We start from the raw sequence: 20849 nt of genomic DNA, 5'->3' as shown, positions 1-20849 counted from the left end.
ATAGCCATTGCAAGGCACCTTGCTGGGCCACTGGGAGCCACTGGATGCAAATCAAAGAAAATGAGATTTGCAATTTTGCATTGATAGCCAGTTAATGTAGGAGGGAAAGGTCCCTTCACCACTTCTGAAGCAAACAACTATCGCATGTGGCGATTCGGCAGCTGCATTAGTTGGTGAAAATTGATGCGTATTTCATGTGTCAGAGAGCTGAATCCCAGAGAATGGAGCCAGCCTCCCAGAAAATGGTTTCTTTATATAGTTCCATCCATTTATTGTTTGATTGGACTTTCTGTATATTAAATTCAAGCTGTTCTGCCACTCATGGGTATTATGATGCGTTGGCTTGGTGGGAAATAATGAAGGTGATGGGATTTTACAGCATCACATTACAAAGGAGGCGTCCCCAGCCTCATCCATCTCTCCATCAACTAGCTTGCGTGTGAGGTGGCACTTATATTAAAACGATTTTTCTGATTCAGCTTAATGACACTCATTCGAGTCCTGGCACCCAGAATATGATTACATGAGTTAAATGCAATCTTCTTCCACCCAGTTATGGTCAGCCAAGGCTAGCTCTCTTCCCTCCCCAGTCACACCTTCTCACATATCTATCGTTTATATAAGGCTGGTGTGGTATGAAGAAAACAAGAATGGGCAAACAAGAGGCAAACACGGAGCCAGTTGAGTTCTTAAAAAAAAAAAAATCTTTCTTAGAAGTTGGTCTGAGGTCAATATTATGCACTCTTTCCAAAGAAGATTTCTGGGGCCTGACTCTCTACTTCGCAGAAATAGAGAAATAGGGACTTGAACATCACCAAAAGAAGGATCTTTATGAATGAGTGTTCCAGCGTCAGCTTCCAAGAAATGGCTAGTTTATGCAGGCTCGTGTGCTCAGTGATGGTGGAAGATTACTCTGCTCCAGTCCTTAGCTCCACACTCCCAGACCTTCTGGAGGGTGGTCTGGAGCCTTGTATGGCCCAGGGCAAGCATTCCTTCCTGGGTGTGAGAACGGAATGCATTCAAGCTGCAGATGAGGGGCTCTTCCCTGGCTGGGGAGGGGGGAGGGCCCTCTGCTTTTTGTTTACAGTATTTCAAGGCAGAATAATTGTGGTTCCTTGGGAAGAATCATGTTTGTGTTTACTGGGGTGTTTAAAGAGAGAAGCACAAACAAAGCCGAGCAGAGAGAGGTTGAGATTGATTTCCAGACATTCCGGAAGAGAGCTGTGAAATGAATACCAGCGTGGAAATCCTTTTCCAAAAATTGCAGCGATCTGAATTGCCAGATCAGAAAGCAAAGGCATTTGCAAGGCTCCCAGTGTGAGGGTGAGTTAACTATGTCTGCAGTACAGTCTCAGAGTGGCCTCTGTGTCAGAGCCAAAGCTGGTCCCTCACGATGGTGTAAGTGCATGCCAACTGATCACATACTCCGTACTATTGCCTGGGTAAGAAAAAGGGGACGTTCCATCCAGCTTTCTATGCCTGCTGCCAGCCTACACTACCTCTCTCTCAGATGTTGTGGCTACAAGATGGCTCTCTAGGCTTTCTGGTTCCCTGTTTATGTCTTAGCTAGCTGCCCTGGGCTTTGAGTCACCTCACAAGCCTCTTCTTGCCAATTTTTTTCTCCCAAGGGTGTGGAAGATCTTCATGGCCAATCTCCTGCAGTAAACTTTTCAGCTGGTTTAATGAAAGAAAGGCTAGTGAATACTTACTGAGAAAGCTTCCTGTTGTTTCTGCTTTTAATGTGTGTGTGTGTGTGGGGGGTGTCTACTAGTTAGTGCATACAAGTAGATATCCCACACACACATGTGTATGTAGAAGTCAGAGGTCAACTTCGGGTATCTTTCCCCAATCTCCCTTCACCTTTAATATTTAAGATGGAGTTTCTCACCTGAAGTGCCTCAACCCAACTATGCTGACTGTCCAATGAGTTTACAGAGACCTACCTGTCTTCACACTCCCCTCACTCCAGGGCTGGGGCATAGGTGTGCCATCGTGCCTCGCTTTTAAGGAGGTTCTGGGGATCTGAACTCAAGTCCCCCTGCTTGCACAGCAGGCACTGAGCTAGCCCTCCAGCCCTCTATCTCTAACTAGACAAGGATCTCTCAGTTCCCTGATCTCTGTTGCTCTCACCCATGATGCCACCACCATCTCTTGCCTGGATTATTGCCACGTTATTTTAGACGAAGGGATCAAGAAGGCCTCTTGGATGCTAAACAGAGACCTGAAGGAATATGGACAGTCTAGAGAAGAGCACGCCAGTCAGAAGGAATGATACATGCAAAAGTCATCGGGTAGAAGGGTCCTTAATATGCTACCCTTGGAATAGCAAGGAAACTCCTAATGGAGTTTCTGTAGTGAGGGGGAAGGAGATCAGAATGTTAATGGGAGAACCAATTCAAGCATGCTGCTTGTGACCACCATGCCACCATGACTCTAAGCAGGAAGTCCCTCAAGAGTTTTGAGCCTCTGGTCTGTTTCCAGGGGATGTGGCTGCTAGAGAGTGAGTACACTCTGCACTCCCTATGTGCCATGCCATGTTTATTCTTCTATGTATCCTAATAGTGTGTGTTTATTTGTTTATCTATTTACTGTATTGCCCTTTCTATTTGAATACGAGCTTCACAGAATGGTTTCTTTACTGCTGAAATCTAGTGCCTAGAACTTAATAAATATTTAAGGAATAAATAGCTAAGTGAAGGGCACTGTGATGGGTAGGAACTTACCTATGGTTCACTTTATGCTCTTTCCTGGCCCTGCAGTGTCTCACGGTGATCATGGTCAAGTGACCAAATACTATTTAAGGGCTCATGGCAAACATTCTTTGCAGCAAGTCTCAGCCCTCCTAAGACTACAGCTTTGATTCAGTGTTTGTCCTCCCTGTCTGCTCTGCCCACAAACACCCTGCCTGAGGTGACAGCATGGATGACATCTAGAGAGGGCTGGTTTTGGTTCTCATGTGGCCAGAAGCGGTTTGTGAATGGGAGAGTTGAAGCTGAGGAAGCCAAGGTACAAATCTGTTTAGTTAAACAAATAGGGATCAAGGCTTACTACTACCAAGCCCTGCAATCTGTGAAGATATGCACTTGAAGACTTCACGATGTGGCGGGGGGGGGGGGGGGGGGGGGGGGGGGGGATACACAAAATCAAGAAAATGTGGTGGCAGCAGAGTAGAACACCAGGGATGTGATGGGAGGCAAGAGGATCCCCAGATCTTCAAAAGCTGGGAAGACTGCTTGGAGAAGACAATGTAGTTTTACATCTGGAAGATAACCATTCATGTTCTGAGGAAGGGAAACACACCTTGTTTGATTCATCCTGCAAATTCATATTGGACTGGAATGCAATTATAGTGCTTGTGTATTCTCAGAGTCGGCAATACTCTCTGGTGCACAGTAAGCATTCACAAACATTGAAGGAATGAAAGATTCCTTGTTGAGATACAAGTTTGCATCCTCTCTTGGGAATTTCAGCACCAGGGAACTATCAATTAAGAAATGCCAACAAAGACCCGCAGGTCACTCACTCTCAGAAATGTAATGTGAACAGTCCAGTGGGCAGGATCTCACCCCACACAGATAACACTGTCAGTCAGTATCTACACTGAGGTATTTGTGACCCCTGTGAAAGTATAGACAGAACACTGAAAATTGAAGAGTGAATAGAAACACATCTCAGACAAGCTCCATTTCTGGCACTGGGGGGGGGGAGGCTGATCGAGAACCCCAATGTACAATGTTCCTCTCTCTACTTCCCTGCCGGAGTCTTCCTGCCTCCTGGAACCCCAGACAGGCTCCCTCAAGGATTAGGTTTTAAAGGGAAATGCAAATCACCTGCAGACTGCTTCACGCTTGGAAGAAGTAAAAAAAAAAAAATCGATTCTGCTTTTGTTAAAGTGATTTTTTGGACACTGTCAAAAATGCTCTCATCTCAGAGCACAGGGTGACAGATAGGCTGCCGATGACAATTATGTAACTGTGTCAACAGTGGCGGTGAGCCACCATGGAAGGAGCAGAGGCTGTTCCATACCTCCCCCCACCTTTCCCAAGCCCAACCACCCTCTTTAAGATGTCCCAAAGTAGTCCATTCTAGATGTCCAGAAGTCAGTCCCCCATGGCCCTTGTGGACACACACCCAAAGGCTCCCAACTTCTCTTATCCCCATGTCCTCACCTGAGTTGCCTCAAGGACTTGCTCAGGCAGTCCAGGTCAGCCATAATGCTAAGCAAAGCCAAGGAAAATTAAGAAAGGAAATTTGCTTTGACAAAACTCACCTCATATAATACACTCCCAAACTAGTTATGTTGGTCTTATTTAATATCGGGAGTTCCACGTTATCCCTTTCCTCTGTTAACTGAGATAATTGGGGATTTGTTTTATTTATAGCATCAATTATGAACACGGAAATTAATCCTTGAATGGTGCATTTGGGAGCTCAACTGTCAAGGGAGCACAAGGGAAGCCTGGGCACAGCTCAGGGGTCTTTCCTACCGGCACAGGAACCTGCCAAGGAAAGACGTCTTCAAGCCTGGGTGATAATTTGGGCTGTCATTTGTTCTTGTCTGCATAAAGTATTTTGAAATATTAAATAAATGGTGATAATTGGCTTCAGGAGCTCCTTCCCTGGAGGACATATGAGTGAGGTAGGTGGGAAAGCGGACAGAGATGGCAACCAGAGCCTGGCAGAGCCAACACCTTTGCTTGTCCTGGCTCTCAGAATGCTAGCTGGCAGTGCTCTGAGAAGGAGCTGAAGAAAGCATCATTGATTAGAGATGAGAGCTCAGGGAGGAGTAGGGTAGGGAGGAACCACGGGCATGGTAGGTAGGTCCTGGGAGCTGCTGGAAGCAACTGGACCACCGCAGAGCGGGTTCTTCATACTTCGTGGTCTTATAGAGCTCAAATTAAAAATAGACTTAAAAAAAAAACAAACAGGTGAACTCCCTTCAATGGTTGAACAGGACTAAAACTAGCCCGTGAATGTGGTTTGGACAGAAACCAGCCACGAGAGAAGCACTTTCCAGAAAGTCCCCCTAGTAATGGCAAGAAGATCCATCTGGTCTTGTAGAGCATCTCAGTGGACAGAGCAGGCACCCAGTCAAGTCTGCTCGCCTCTCTCCTGGAGCAGCAGAGCTGAGACAGAGCATCCAGGGCTGGGATTGTTGCAGGGCTGCAGGCTCAAGCCTTCAATTTGCCCTCAAGAAAGGACAGATACATCTAGAAGAGACTGAGAACAGTATCAGGCCAAGCAAATGAGGAAGGTGCCCCATTTACACTGACCCCTCCATTAAAAAGCATTTTGCCAAGCACCTGCTATGTATAGCCAAACAAACGAGCCTGGTAATGGTGCCAACTGCCAGCTCAGGTCAAAGTCAAAGTAGCTTGATCTAGCACGGAGCTACAGCCAGACAGAGTGGAAGGTAGAAAAAGCAGCCGCTGTCTCGTAACTCGTCTGAATAGAAGGAAGAGAGGACCAATGGCTTCTTTTCGAGCCCATTTAATTCTCCTCTCAGAAGCTAGACATTTCAGTGTGTTGGGGATAGAGAGACAAGCCTGTTCACCATTGGGGATGGAGTGAGGAGGTCCAGGGCCCTCAGGGGAGCCAAGCCTGTCCACAGTGTAGGCAGACTCTTTTCCTTCTCAAGTGCCTTTTCCTGCAGCCTGCCTGCACCCTGCACTACCTCCAGGAAATAAATGTGAGGCCAACACTGCTGAACACTAAAAGAAATCAACCGTTAGCCCACAGTAAAAATAGCAGTAAAATCCCAAGTTTAGCTGTGGAAACAGCCACTGGTCTCTAATGCAGCCTCCTGGCCTGTCTAGAAGGAAATGGGTGATGTGCAAAGTCTCTGTGTGCCCAGGACAGTGCCTGGCATACAATATTCACCAGGCTCATGTTTCCTCAACTAGTAATGTAATTAGAAGAGAATATTACATCCGGAGGCCATCTAAAAAAGCAGTAATCCTGAAGGTCTGGTTTCTACTAGAGGCCATGATGGAATGGGAACAGTGGGACACGGTGAAAAGAGAAAGGATATTGAAGGTGTGTAGACCGGCATCTGAAAATCAACTCTGTGACTCTGGAGAATTTACTGAACCCCTCTGAGGCCCGCCTTCTGTATCTTTAAAGAGTACAGAGCTTTTCTTACCTTGCAAGGCTGCTGAGAGGACTTAAAGATAATATATGCAAAGTGCTCAGTACACTGCTGACACACAGTAGACACCCAGATGCTATTATACTAATAATAAAAAGTAATGGGCAGGTGGCCAGTGACATTCCTATTGATCTCCAAATGATCCCCTTTTAACTCTGACACCCATCAATCTGCCTAGTATTCATCCCAATACAAGTTCTTCCCTTTAGTGTCATGAATCCCATCAAGAGGCAAGTAAGGACACTGGGGAGTCAGGACCACATCAGGATCACACTTAAGGGTTGGGATGAGGTGCCTGGGTTTCTTTAGGAAGGTGAAGGATGTCCAGGGTCAGCACAGAAGGGACCAATATGAAGCCAAGTCCTCAGGTCACTTTATCCCAAATATCCCATGGTGTCAAAAGCTTATATCTGCCGTTTGATCAGTCCCAGAGCAGCTAGCTATTTGGTAAACACACATGTGTGCATGTGTGTACCTGTATATGCATATATATGGTGTCTGTGTGTGTGCGGTGTTGGGAAGCATGGCTGTATAGCTTTCTTTAGACAGTCAGAGGTAAAGGGAATCAAACATGGCCTTCACAAATGGATGGTGACATCCCTTGTTTCTCTCTGCTCCTCTCTTGTGGCAGAATGACAAATGTAATCACTTTAAAAGGTCCAATCACCTGCTCAGTCGTTCCCAATAAACACACGCAGCACTATGGAATAACCTATACCACCACAACAGGGTTTCAGATAGGAAAAAAATTGAATCACCAGGATGCCACCAACCAAATTGTCAAAGACCAAATAAAAAGCTTCATGAATTCTCCATCAGCAATATAATGCTTCCTTGCCTAAGCAAATCTAGACCCAGCATATGAATTGTGGAGGGATTTTTCATTAGTCTCATGGCTTCCAAAGTCTGAGGCAGAACCCCTCTGAAATCTATGTCTCCATAAAGCTGCTGCCTTTATTTGCTCTAATCCTGTTAAGATGAAGATTTTAATCTCCTTCCTTGGACCCCTTCCTCTCATGGAAAGCATAACATCACAGCACCGTAAATGTATTTTTGTGACCTCAGTGGAGTGGAGAACTCAGAGATCTGGAAGGGAAGGTCACCTGAGATCTCACAGAGCACTTGTCTCTCCCTCTGATGACATTGCTGCTTGTCTGACCACATGACCCACTGAGTCTATCTCACGGGCACACAGGTAGGCTGGGTCAGTCCTTCTCCGACTCCAGCTGGTAAAACAAGATTGTTCCTCCTTTAGTGAGAAAAAAGAAACTGGTGCCTTGCTTTGCAGAAAACCCAAAATCAGGATCACTGAAAGAAATTCTAATCAGAGATGCTGAACCCACGAGTGTCTGTGGCAGCAGAAAAGACAAATGAGGCAAAAGAGAAAGCAGTTTGCAAATATGCTACAAAGGAGAAATGCGGGAAGGCCCAGGGAAGGAAATCTGCATGTGCAGATTGTACACCATTCAACCAACTTCACACAGCCTTCTGCCCCTCCCCCCACCTGCTCTGTCCTCCTCCCCTTCAGAGTCCTTAGAGGCATGCCACCCTGCCATCACACACACCACACTGCCTGTCTGGAGGAAAGGCATAGGGACTTGATTTCCCATGTTTTATAAAACACATGCCTCACCCCGCCCCAAAAGAATCAATTCAGAGCAAGTCACCACCCACAAACAAATCACTCATTTCTTACTATTCCACTTCCCCCTGGCTTCCATGAATTGAGTGAAGGGCTTTTTATCTCCAAACCTCCTCTCGGCAATCCTGACACACCATCTAAAGCTTCATGATCAACTTCACCCTATCCAGGCCAGTGGCGCTGACTTACCCCAGTGTAGTCATGGTGACGATGGTGTACCAGAAAGATGCAGGGATGCTTGTGAACTTGCTGGCAGAGGAGCCCTTCTCGGCATAAAACATCACAGTGGCAAAGATGATTATGGCCATGGTGAGAGAGAAGAGGAGAAAGCCCAGTTCCGAGGCACAGCTCTTCAGGGTGTAGCCCAGGATCCGTAGGCCCTGGGAGTGTCGGGAGAACTTGAAGATCCTGAAGACTCGGAAGACCCGGAGCGTGACGAAGGCCCCGGACACATCTTCATTGTTGGTCATGACCAGGCCAATGTAATAGGGCATGATGGCGACTACGTCAATGATGCTCATCACACTTCGAATGAAGCGGTATCGGCTGGGTGCCGCGAAGAGTCGGAGGAGGTACTCCACCGTGAAGATCATTACGCAGGCGGTGTCCAGGCAGAAGAAAGCCACCGAGTAGCGCTCTCCACATGGCAGCTCCTTGCTCCCAGGCACCGTGCCGCATGGCACCGTCTCCACCACGTTGGTGATGACCGAGACGGCAATGAAGAAGCCAGTCACGTAATAGAAGACCAGGGCCAGGGTGCTGGTGTGTGGGTTCTCGAAGGCCCGCCACATGGTCTGGCGGAAGCTGAGTGAGGGCATGGACTCCTGGTTATTCTCAGAGTCATTGTCATCCATGAGCCGCTCCGCGTTCTCCCGCTTGCGATCTTTGTACTCCTCGTAGCAGCAGTCTCCAATGATCTCAGGTAGGATGCCATAGAAGGCCAGCTCATCGTCGTAGGCAGAGATGCACTCATAGCGCGGGTAGTGCAGTTTCCCAGTGCGGTAGAAGTTGAGCACGCAGCGGAACACTTCTGGGTCTCGGTCAAAGAAGTACTCTTTGGTGTCCTCATTGAAGAAGAACTCCTTCTCTGTGCTACCCAGCAGGGTGTCAGGGTAGCGCTCCAGAGTGGTCCTCCACGTCTGGAATCGTCGTCCGCTCACGTTGAGGACGATCAGCTCATCTTGCCGCTTGTTCTTGTCAGCTGGAGCTAGAGGCATGGGGCAGTTGGCCACTGGCATCCATCCAATGGCTGCAGCCCGGGCAAAAGGCAGCCAGGCTGCAACTCCCGCCGCCATGGTGACTCCAGCTTTTGGGCTGGTAGCTGCCCAGACACTGTGCACACCAGCTTGGAGTTAGTTCAGTGACTCCTGGGGGACAGAAGAGATCAGAGAAAGGGCTAAGTCTACTTTGATTTTTTGAGGATGGGACAAGGGGAGTGTCACTGAGTGAAAGGGCAAGTCTCCAAGGCAAGTTAAAACTGAAAGCACCCCAAGAGGGAATTCTAATAGTGATGCAAGGGTGGTACCTCACAAGGCTGACTGGCTGACAAAGTAAGTGTCAAGCTCCAGGGGGGTCCAGGAGTACTTGGAAAGAAAAGCCTTTAACAGGAAGATCTGGGAAGATGGGTAATAATTAGCTCTGAAAGGTTATGGGTGTTATTGCAAATTTAAATTGGGAGAGGGTAAATGAGTTCTCATTAAACGAATTTAAAAGTGGGATAAACATGCTAATTTTTATTTCACTCTTCATCCACCAGGGTAATCAGGAATTGGGGTGCCAATGAAGGAGATCAAGTAAACATATCCTTTCTATTTCTCCCTGGTGGGAAGGAGACTGGGACTGGGTTTAGAAAATTCTGCCAAGGTAGGAGACCCCAGTAAGCCTGAGCCTAGTAAACGTCTACCCCTAACTCCCATAGAGAAAGTCTTCTCCGGCAAATTGCTACTTGCTCTTGAGGATGCTTGGCCTGGATCCTTGCCCTAGCAACCTACTGTCCAATCGCAGCCTTCAGAAGCATGGTGAGCAGACGAGGGAAAGGTGGCGAGGTTGTGTAGGGTCCCTCTCCCACCCCATGAAGGAATTCTTGGGTTGTTGGTCCACCTGACTTCCACATACTGTCCCTCTCCCTCCGCAGAGCAAGCTGAGCCATGCTCACTGTCTTTCCTCGCCTCCTATCTCCATCTGCCCAGAACCCAGAGTTCCCCATTATATAACACTACGCCATTCCATGCCAGGCTCTCACCTGTCCTCTACTGCACCCTTCGAAACTTCTGCAGAGCTGGGCACCCCAGTCCCTTCGCTCACAGCTTTCTGCACCACATTTCCCCGTCACCTGCCTGGACCAAGGGAACAATGGCAGAGAGAACTATATTTGGCTTTGGGAAGCAGATTTACCTTCCCAGATCTGGCTTTTTAAAGATGATAGTGAAATGACTCCACAATCCCCAAATGTATACCATCTGTGGGAAGCCATGTGGTGACACAGAAACACACGTAACAGTGACGGGAAATTGTTTGGGGTTGGCACACTCAACTCCACTAATCCCAAACTGATCACACAGCGCCGAGCCAAATCCTAGCTCAGAGTTATTTGGATTCTCTAGAACTCACTTCGTTTATTTCTGTATTGAAATAAACTAGGCAGAGGTGACTTTGGGAGTTTGTTGTGTTGGCTGTTTGTCTGGTTTTGCTGCTGGGTGACGTATTACACGCAGAGATTTGTGATGAACTTCGGCCTTCATCTCTCCAGGCATGCCGCTTCACCCGCTTCCTAACTCTCAGCTCTTCTGATTCTTTTACTCTTGAGCTGCTCCTGGACTTTTCCACCTAAATGCTTCTGAAGCAGAGAAGCCTACACTATCTCCATCCAGAGTGTTGTCCTTCACCTTCTGCCCACAGCATCCCTCACCCTAGGCCACTTACCCTGACCATGTCTTTTATACTCTATTCCAAGGATTGCCAAATAGTGAAACACTGTGAAAGACTGGCTCCCTGCTCCTCCCTCCTGCTGGAATCCTTGTCTCACTCTTCTCCCCCTCGCCACCCCTCGATTCCTCTCATTACCTTGAAATTCATTCTACTCAGAGTAGTCTCCTTAAAGCAAGGTTCTGATTGTGCTTTACCCTGTAGCCTTTGAAATAAAACCCTAACTCCTTGGCCTGGCATTCCAGCATCTTTGTAGAGGGACCCAACTTAACATCAGCCAGGCAGTCCAGGTACCCTCCCAGCCTCCAACAAGGGCAGAGCCTGGCTCACAAACAAACCTTGGATGTCTGTCTCTGGAGTATAACCCCTGTCCCTCCTCTTGCCCTGCTCATTAAAATCCTACCCGTTCTTCTTGGTGACACTTCCTCTTCTCCCAAGACTCTCCTTCCTTTGGGCTCTCTTTGCTCTGGCTCTCTGCTTTAGCACCTGCCATGCCAAGCTTGGATTACTGTGCTCTGCATCCCCTTCATTAACATTGATGACATTAACAATAGTAAATGGCCAGATACTCATTGCAAGGCATTGCACTGTCTCATTTAATACTCAAAGCAATCCCAGGCAGAAGAGTCTATCATGTCCACCATCTCATGAAGAAGAAAACCAAAGGCCTACAGATACCTAGCATTCTGATTACCCTGAAGCACAGGTCAGGGATTTTACCTTGAATAGATTACCGAGCACTGGCCACACCAGGATCAGTACCTTACGAATCCATGGATTGTTTCCATCAAGCCACCAAAACAACTCCTGCTTTACACCACTGTAGTCCTCATCTTGTACATAAGGAAAATGAAAGATAAGGAGTGGTTGTGACTTTCGGCATGATTAATAAGTAGTCAGAACTCATTGGGAGTCACTCTAGGCAGGACACTCCCTGGGCCCCACAAAGATCTTGTAGGGCAAAGTCCGTGTAATCTTAGCTTTCCACCTCACCCAGCAAACAGCAATAGTGAATGTAGTGCGTGAACAGGTACTGGAGCCAGGACCACTATTTTATAGACGCTGCTTGCTCGCCATCAGTTTAACTCTGTGCTTTGCTACTGTTTCCTGGGGTTGTCAAGGTTGGCTGTTTTCTCTCTAAACAGTGACAAAGTTGAATCAAAATCCTGAGAATTGAGTGTCTGCAGACTAACAGTAATCTCAGTTAAGTGTCCTTGAGGAGCTGTTCTCTGCCTCAGTTTCCCCACCTACATGCTAAGGGGGAAATTTTCAAAAGCCCCTCTTTCCCTTTAAGGTTGTTTAGATGCTACAGAAGACAATGAGAATGGCAATTGCTATAGGTGTCACCTGCTCAGAGGATAGAAAAACAGCATGGGCCTGATGAGCTCTTGATTATAGGAACTGAGAGAAGAGAGGAAAGTGGAGGTCATTCATCCATGACAGCAGGTAATCCACGCACTATTGAGAGAAGACTCAGAAACACATTCTACATTGTGTAGTTGTCTTCAAGGCATTCGCCCTTACAATGAGCTAGGTTTTCTTTGGGCCAGGAGATGTCCCTGTCCCCCAGCATATAGTTGGGTTTCCAAGGGATGAGGGCCTCAGAAACGAACATGAGCTGAACACTAGTTATAGATAATTCCAATTCTGACTCAGGCCATGTTTCCTGAGCACCGATAAAGTTCTGGGTGGGCACTATCCAAGGCACTTTTGCACATCATATAACATTTAATTTATTCCCACAAAAATCCTGTGATTTTTTTTGCCTATTAGTGACAGGAAAATAGGCCTAAGGCTCGGAAGTTTCCTTCCAAGTGTTTAAGTTAATGTATATAAGGGGTGGACAGTTTTCAAACCAGACAGTTGTCTGGCTCACTGTCAAATGCAGCCCAATCCTGATGGTCCCTTAGAAGAGGCAGGCAGCTGACAGTGCAGACCCCGGGACCTTTCCGTCTGTCTTAGTACTACCCTTAACTTTTGAAAGCAAGCCACTGTTAACTTTCTGGGTTGCAGATTCCTCATCTGTAAAATGAAAGCCAAAAAAGAAAGTGACGGAGGACCTTTTGATCCAAATGATTCTCCTGGATCCGGGACACAGACGCTACATCTCCTGTCTCTCTGAGACTGCCTTATGATGGCTGCCCATGCAGAGCGGGAAGTAGAGCATCTGGGTTGGTTGCTGTGGGGATGCAATTAGCCTGAGCTTCATCTCAGCAGAGGGAGTTCTGGGAATTCCTGATGAGGCTGGTACCCAGAACAGGGCACACAACCTGCACCACTTGGAACCCAAGGCAATCAAAGGCCTAGTCTACCCACAGAAACCCCCTTACTCTCCTAGGAAGGAAAGATGGCTAGGCCTCAGGCCCTTGCTAGCCCCTTGACTCATGACCCCAGCATCCCTGCTTTATCAAAGAGATGGGCCTGGCAGGGTTTCAAATGGCAAAGATTAAGAGATTGCTGAATCAGGAAGTACCCTGAAGAATCTTGTTAGCCAGACACATGGCTCTGAAAGGACAATGCCCTTCTCCTGCTAGTCTTCCAGTACTGCCCCTGGGATTCTGGAGTCCCAACACCAGCTGCCTGCCTCTGTGAGCTGAGCTCTATCCCCTCACCCTCTTTACTGAGTCAACTCTTCTTTTCCAAGGCCATGAGTAATACACAAACTGTTTTCTGATGGATAATTGAAAGCTCAGAGAAAGGCAGCACTAATCCTCTCCCTATCTATCCTAAAGTCTTTTGTCCCAAGGGCAAAGTTTTACCCTGTACAATAAATCCAAAACAATCTTTCTCAAGAAGGTCATGCAAGTACCAGACTGTCCCCAGAGACTCAGAATCCATCCTTTTGGTCAAAAGTACCAAGAAAACAGCAATTACCTTTTTTGCCACTTTCTGTGTGCATTTGAATGTGCATGCACATGGTCATATATTGTACATGCCTGAGTTTGGAAGAGGACAATAATCCCACCAGACACCATGCCCAAGTCCATACCAGCCACACCCACTATACAACCCTGCAGGGATGACCCGGCTCAAGCAGGACTTCTGCAGGCTGTGGATGCAACACTCACCCCTAACAGTGCCAGCGCCTCTCGAAGCTGGCCTGGGTATGAACCCTGCAACAGGCACTACCGGGCGGCCCCATTTCCAGCCAATGGCACCGCACACACCTCCCATACCACAGTTTTACTAGGACGTGGATGCCTTACAAATGAAAACTCTGAGGCTATTTTTGTTTGTGGCAAAAGGGTTTGACAGTGGGAAAGATTCAGCAGTGGGGTAAGGTAGGGATGCAGGAGGAAGAGAGATTAAAACCAGGTGAACTCAGAAATGATAAACGAGAAAAAAATCTGGAAAAAAAAGAAACCACTTTCTCTTGCTTCAAAAAGTCAGCTGCCCTGCAAAGCACCTTCTATTTTGGAGTCAGAGGATCAAAAAAAGGTCAGACCTCCTGTCCTGGGGTTCAACACCTCACCTGAGCACAGACACAAAGCGGCAAAAATGTCACATCACCAAGATCTGCCCTTCAATGACCTCAGGAGAGAGTCCTCAGAAACTGGAGCTGGTCTGGGGGACCGTTTCACCCTCCCCGGGAGTCTGTCCTGTGTTGGTGGGATTTTGTTAGGCAGGTATGAAATGGGGAGGGGAACGAAGCTGGAGATCTTTGGGGCACAGGCCGTCTTCCCTGCGGTGATACTCCTAGGGTGGCAGTTTCCCCGAACTCTTTTTCTCCAGGCTCCTCAACAGCAAAAGGGAAAAAGCTGCTGCTAATCCTTCTTCCTCTAGAGTCTTGTAGCATTCAAGAAGCAACACGGAAAAATAAACATTTCGGTGGGCCGGTATGTGTTCACATGGGGGAAATGTGCACACGCTTTGTATTGAACGTATGCCCAAAAGCCCCCTTGCCCCGAGATAAACATTCAGGTTCCCTTGAAGTAACAGTAAATAATGCATCGATTCAAGCATCACCTACATTCATGCATGACCACCCTGTAAAACCTGATTACCGATTGCATTGTGCCTATCACCCCGTGGAAGTTCAGAGGCTGCGTGAAATACACGGAGACTTCTCGTTGCCTTGATTTCGGGTCTGGAACCTCAGCCTGTTGCTGGCTTATCAAGGCTGCCCGGGATGAAAGGAGAACATCGTGGGCCGGATCAAATGCCAGCACTGAGCAAGTACAGGAATTTAGTTGATTCTAGGTAACTTCTCTGCCCATCCCCAGTGTAAACACCTTGTAAAGCAAAAGAGTCTTTGAAACCCCTTCCCCAGGGCCGCTCATAACACTTAAGACACCTTTCCTAGGGTCCACAGGGTGGAAGATGTGACAGGCAGGACCAGCTGGACCGGCCCCCAGCCTCTGGCAGGCGCACCACAGGCTCGCTGGGCTGGAGAACTTTGCGAAGCGCCCCAAACGGCTCCCAGCTTCCACTCTCAGCCATTTCTCTCCTTAGCTCACAAAGAGCAGGGACGGAGCAAACCGTCGCCACCTGCAGCCAGATCCCGGGGCGCTGCTTTCTGGCACCCGGCAGGGGAAGGCAGGCCAATGGCAAGAGGGCAGAGGTTCACACCCCCACCCCCAAACCTCTCAGCGCCTGGGTGCCCAGAGGTAGCTCCACAGCCGAGGGAACCGACGCCCCCAGGCCCGCTGCCTGCTCCCCCACGGCCCCGGCCCCACCCCCAATCCTTCCGGCGCCCCAGCGCCCACCCACCCGGGCGCGGGAGTGGGAGGGTGCCGCGTGGGCAGCCGGAGCAACAGGCGTGGGAGCAGCGCTCCTCGCACTTGCTGGCTCCGGAAGGCTCGGTCGCTTCCCTCTTACCTGCGCCGAAGCCAGCCCCAGGCCCCGCGCCCCGCGCGTGCGAGGAAGCTGCGGCCGGGGGCCGCCGAGGCGCAGAGCGCCCAGCAGCGCGGGGAAGCGCCCAGCAGCCGCCGCTCGGGCGGCTCCTCCTCGCCGGCGAAGTCTCGCTCGTCCCTCCCTCACTCGGTCGGTTCGTGCGTCGGTCCGTCCGTGGGGCCGTCCCTCCCCCGCTGTCGCCGCCGCCACCGCCGCTCCAGCCCCGGCTCGGCAGCGCGTCCTCTCCCCGCCTAGCCGCTCCGCGCTCGGGCTCGTGAGCTCCGGTTCGTTCGTTCCCTGCCCCCGCCGCTGCCGGTGCCGCGCGGAGCGGAGCCCGGCCGGCCACGGGCTGCCTCTCCCGAGGTCCCTCTCCCGAGGAGGCGGTGGGGGCGCGGCGCGGGCGGGGCGGAGAGGAGAGTCCGGGGGAGGCGGCGAGGCTGCGCCCTCCGCTCCCCACCGATCCCCCACGGGCCGAGCGGCCCCAGGCCCGGCCCGAGAGCGCAGAGCCGCCAGGCAGCGGAGGGAGCGAGGAGGAGGACCCGGGAGCCTCGCCGCGGGAGGGTGCCCAGGGCGAGGGCGTGCGAGGGGGAGTGACTCTGCGCGAGGGTGTGTGTGTGTGTGTGTGTGTGTGTGTGTGTGTGTGTGTGTGTGTGTGTAGAGGGGCACGCGCGTGAGTGGGGGGTGTAGCGGGGGGGGGCGGGGAGACTAGGCAGAGCCTGGTGCGGCTCCCCAGGAGAGTGGAGGAATCCTAGGGTGTGCCTGGAGGTGGTGGTGGAGTGTGCCAACGCGGGTGTGAGCGCGTGTGCCGGCGAGGGTGGGCATGGGGCGAGCGTGGCAAGGTGAGCTTGGCTTGGGAGTGGGGGAGGAGCCGGGCGTGCGGCGTGATCGTGAGTTCGGGGGCGTGTGTGGCTGGGGACTTGGGAAGAGGTGGCAAGGAGCGCCGGCTGTGTGCGCACGGGGTGTGTACACTTAACTGGATGTCCGTTTCCCATTCACTGTCCACGCGGCAGAGCAACTCCTCGGTCACCTAGTGAGGTGAAGCTGGTCGCCGCGCAAGCTTCCAGGCTGACCCTGGACTGTCAGCTGCGTGTGTCAAAGCTGGAAAGGTCTCAGAGGGGTCAAACTGCCTTTACCTTCACGGAAGAGCCGCTATCCTCCAGGAGTGAGAGAGGTCATGACCAGACAGCCAGGATTTGCTCCAGTCCTCTACCACGAGTGTCCAGAATTAAGACTGAGGATTTGGGAATGTGAACTCTCACTTCCCTATCTTCCCAGAGACGGCCCAGGCCTTCAGACCTTTCCAGAAGCCCAAAGATCCCTATTGCTTAGTACTTCGACCCAGGATGGGAAGTGGGAGATGGACGGGCGTCCATGGGGCTTAGTGTCCAGCCAGGAGTCCCATGGTCACCAGAGCCGCACGTGTAGAGCACAGCTCGGGCTGCTGAGCCAAGCGGTCTCCGGCTTTCCCTGTGTCTCTTAGCCTGGGTGCTGGGAATCCCGGGGCCTGGAGATCGCGAAGCAGGCAGCTTCATGCCTCTGCGGGAACCTGAACACTCTGGCTTCAGAGATTGCAGTTCTGAAATGTGGAGAGGTGTATGCTGAGACACAAATGGAGAGAAATGCAAAATGTGCGGAAGGGTGAGGGTGTACTTGGCAGGGCATGTCTTTAACTGTGACTGGAAAAAGACCTTCCTGAGTCCAGAACAGGGTTTCTGGCTTGTGGCAAACCGAACCCGCCCCCGAAGCACAGGGTGAGGACTAGTTTTTGAGGTCTCAGCTACTCTGGGCCTCTAGGAGCTTGTCGCTTCTATAGGCTCACTTACCCTAACCAAGGCTTCCTTAAATGTGCCAGTCTGAAAGGTGCACAATTGGCCCTTCAAGAGGTGGGCGTGGACCCCATTAGCATTTGCCAAGAGTCCTAGAACCCTGTGGGATTTGCATACTAATTTGCATACAGTAATAATGATTAACAACACTGCCACTCCCTGGCCAACCCAGGAAGAATTCAGGGAAGGCCCTGGCAGGGATTCTCCCTCCCTCCTCTCCTTGGGGAAGAGTTTTTGATGTTGGGTTTTGTTTTAGACTTTTAATTAATTTTTTTACAGTTGCTGTAACCCCTAAGAGAAGATACCCTGTCTCTGGGTGGTCTGGCCCCAATAGGGACACTTCCTTTGGTCCTCCATCTCCTGCTCAACTTGGGGCGGGGGAAATTCAAGTTTTTATTTCTGCCTAGGTTAGGATTTCCTGAACATTCTTGCCATTGTTCTGCAGTGTGACCATAGTTCAGGGATCAAGTCTCCCAAACTGTCAGGGACCAAATGGTCACCTGGGACACCAGCAGACTCTTGGAGTGGTCTATTAATGAGACACGTTGTGCCCTGCCTCCGGGGCTTTGTAAGCCCTACTTGAAGCCAGGACACTCATTCAGACACCCTGCCCCAGTCCCTCCAATCCTGTCCCTTGATGCTCAGACTTGGTAGTTAGTCTAAGTGAAGTGTCTGTGAACCGCTCTCCTTTTTGCCTCCAATATCGGGAGAAAAGTAAGAGAGACTTGGATTTCTAGTTCAGGCCAGCGTGGATTTTGTTTACAGACGATAAGGAAAATGGACCAAGTAAGAGGAGAAAGGAGGTACCTGGATCCAAGACATTGTCTGGAAGAGACACTATCCAGGAGACACTGGCACTCACTTACCCTCCATCCCTTCCTGGAATCTCCCAGGCTTTGCCTGTTGGCTCCTTCCCCCTCTGCCTCTGGCCCAGCCTGGCCGGGATTTTTCATTTGCTTTTCCCCCATGACACGGCCGCTTTTCCTTTAACTCTCGGCTTCTATTTAAAAAGCTAATTTGGGAGCTTGTCGATGCTCCCAATTCAGACATTTTAAATAGGAACTGAAAGTCAGGAGCTGCCAGGGCACTAGGTTTCCTCCTCTCACCACTGGCACTGCTGAAGTGTTGGTTCAGTCACTCTGGCCCCAGTGTGTGTGTGTGTGTGTGTGTGTGTGTGTGTGTGTGTGTGTGTGAGAATGCCCTGCAAGCTCAGGGTGTATTTCAGGTTATCTTTTCTATTTAAAGACAATGCTCCTATGGAAGACTCTGAGTGTGTGTGTGTGTGTGTGTGTGTGTGTGTGTGTGTGTGTGTGTGTGTGTGTGTCCTTTCCAAGCTGTGCACACATGAGGATTCTTCGCTAGTCCTGAGCCTCTGGCCACTATTTGCAGAGCTTGTCACCATGTGGACTGGGAGAGGAGAGCAGCGTAGCTCAGAGTCCGCTTTGTCTTGGCTGACATGCCAGGCTGGTGTTGTCTGGGCAGCTCTTTGCAGCTTGTCTGAGCTTCCTAAAGGGTCGCTCTCACCCCCATTCCTTGTGGCTGTCCTACTTCGGTTCTTTGACCCATGCTGGGCAAACATTTCGGAGTTGGGACTCTTCTGAGGGTTGCAAGCTTTCTACATTTCAGAGTGCTGTGTGCCTTGAAGGGGCGGGGGGGGGGGGCAAAACCAGACTTTGAGGTCAGAGTGATTAGGTTTGAACCTGCCTCTGCTGTTACCTAGCTGCTAGCTGTGGGACGCTAGGGAGCATACTTCACTTCTCTGCCTTGGGTTGTTTTTTTTTTCCCTTGCCTCTAAAATGTCCAATGATAGAATTGTGGCACTTCAGTAACTGTCATAGATAACATACTTAGAACAATGCATGAAATTCAGGCAGTTGGTGGTTGTTCAAGATAGGAAGTACAGAGAAATCTGTCTAGGGAAGAAGTTAGAACGGCAGATTGTGTGCATATGCGGGCGCGCGTGCACATACATTAAGTCAATGTGCGCATGACAATACAAATTCCAGCCACAGCCCACTATGTCAGTTTAGCTCACTGGGACAGCTGGGTCCCTAATCTCCAGAAAAGAATGAAAGAACAGAGCAAGAGTTGTAGGGACAGGGATGATGAGAAAGGGGCTTGCCGGGCAGACGTCCTAGAGGCCAGTTTATGCAGGAGGAATGAGTTCCGAGACCTGTTTGTGCACCGGCCCCCACCTCCTTGCTTTACCCAAGCACATACAGCCCGGCTCCATGGGGATGAAGCTTCAGGGGAGTGCTCAACAGGGGTGGCCCCTGGCTCTTGGTGTCACTTTCTTTGATTCTATCACTGTCTCTCACCCCCTTGTCTCACCCCTGGGCAGAGGAACTGGGGAATTCGCCATCAGAGTCCATTTCCCTCAGTTCAAAAGACTACGAGCACATGAGGAGGGGCACAGTAGGCCATAAGCGGGAAGAGGGGCTGTAAGCAACATGGGCTCTCTGAGGGACCCAGCACAAGCTTGCAAATCCTGGGGTATATGCAGTGCCTCGGTTACTTTTCTGTTGCTGTGATAAAACACCATGAGCAAGGCATCTTATAAAAGAAAGCATTCGCTTCGGAATCCATGGTTTCAGAGGGTTAGAGTCTATGGCTACCATGGTGGGGAGCGTGGCGGCAGACCAGTAGGCATGGTAGCAGACGGGTAGGCATGGTGCTGGAGCAGTAGCTGAGAGCTCACGTCTTGATCCACAAGCACAAAGCAGAAAGAGGGGAGGGAAGAGGAGGGAAGGGGAGGGGAGGGGGAGAGAGAAAAGAGAGAGAGAGAGAGAGAGAGAGAGAGAGAGAGAGAGAGAGAGAGAGAGCTAGGAGTGGTGAGAGCTTTTGAAAACTCAAAGCCTACCCCCCAGCAACACACCTGAAACAAAGCTACACCTCTTAATCCTTCCCAAATAATTCCACCAGCTGGGGACCAAGTATTCAAACATACGTGCCTATGAGGGAGTATTTTCACTCAAACCACCACATGTAGCTTTGCGTGTCGACTTTGAGCTGGGGAACTGGCTGCTGGCTATGTCTTCTGTGTCCTATGGTAGACATCACCACTTACAGATGCACAAAGGAAAATGGTGGGTGTGAGGGACTTCTGTTGTATTCACCTTATTCTTTGAGACAGAGCTCCTCATTAGAGCCTGGGGCTTACCAATTAGGCAAGGATGGCTAGTCAACAAGCCCCAGGGATGCGCCTATCTCCACCTCCCCAGAGACAGGATTATAAACACACACATTACTGCATCTGGCTTCTTATGTGGGCCTTAGGAATTAAACTCAGGTCCTCATGCTTTTGTGGCCAACACTTTCCCAACCAACAGAGCTTTCTCAGCCCCAGGTGCCTCCTCCTGCATGTTTCCAGGATGGTTTCTTATCATTCCTTGCTTCTCTGTCTGTCCTTTTCCAGGGAGCATTTGTACAAACTTATGGTTTAAGTTCATTCTCACGCTGAGGATCCTTTCCTGAG

At 50.0% G+C, this 20849-nt stretch overlaps 2 protein-coding genes across 3 annotated transcripts in view; one reads left to right on the top strand and one right to left on the bottom strand.

Moving 5' to 3' along the window:
* The window catches only part of Kcnd3 (potassium voltage-gated channel subfamily D member 3), a 212505-nt gene extending 196329 nt beyond the window's left edge, over positions 1 to 16176 (bottom strand). Inside the window, exons 1-2 of one of the 2 annotated variants that reach the window (XM_028889920.2) lie at positions 15534 to 16176; positions 7980 to 9157 (exon numbers count right to left, since the gene is read on the bottom strand). In XM_028889920.2, coding sequence (XP_028745753.1) covers positions 7980 to 9085 — 1106 coding nt within the window. In that variant the 5' untranslated portion in view covers positions 9086 to 9157; positions 15534 to 16176. The remainder of the gene's footprint in view (positions 1 to 7979; positions 9158 to 15533) is intronic. The other variant, XM_028889922.2, reaches the window with a different exon arrangement.
* On the top strand, positions 14349 to 18994 carry LOC114707240 (translation initiation factor IF-2-like). The gene is made up of 3 exons (XM_028889916.1): positions 14349 to 14402; positions 15028 to 15698; positions 16580 to 18994. The coding sequence occupies exons 1-3, from the start codon at positions 14349 to 14351 to the stop codon at positions 16797 to 16799; spliced, it is 945 nt and encodes a 314-aa protein (XP_028745749.1). The 3' UTR covers positions 16800 to 18994.
* The last annotated feature ends 1855 nt before the right edge of the window (positions 18995 to 20849 follow it).

This window comes from Peromyscus leucopus, chromosome 6, assembly GCF_004664715.2.
Source record: "Peromyscus leucopus breed LL Stock chromosome 6, UCI_PerLeu_2.1, whole genome shotgun sequence".
Classification (NCBI taxonomy): Eukaryota; Metazoa; Chordata; class Mammalia; order Rodentia; family Cricetidae; genus Peromyscus; species Peromyscus leucopus.
Note: the sequence above shows the minus strand (reverse complement) of the source record. Positions and strands in the feature narration are given on the sequence as shown.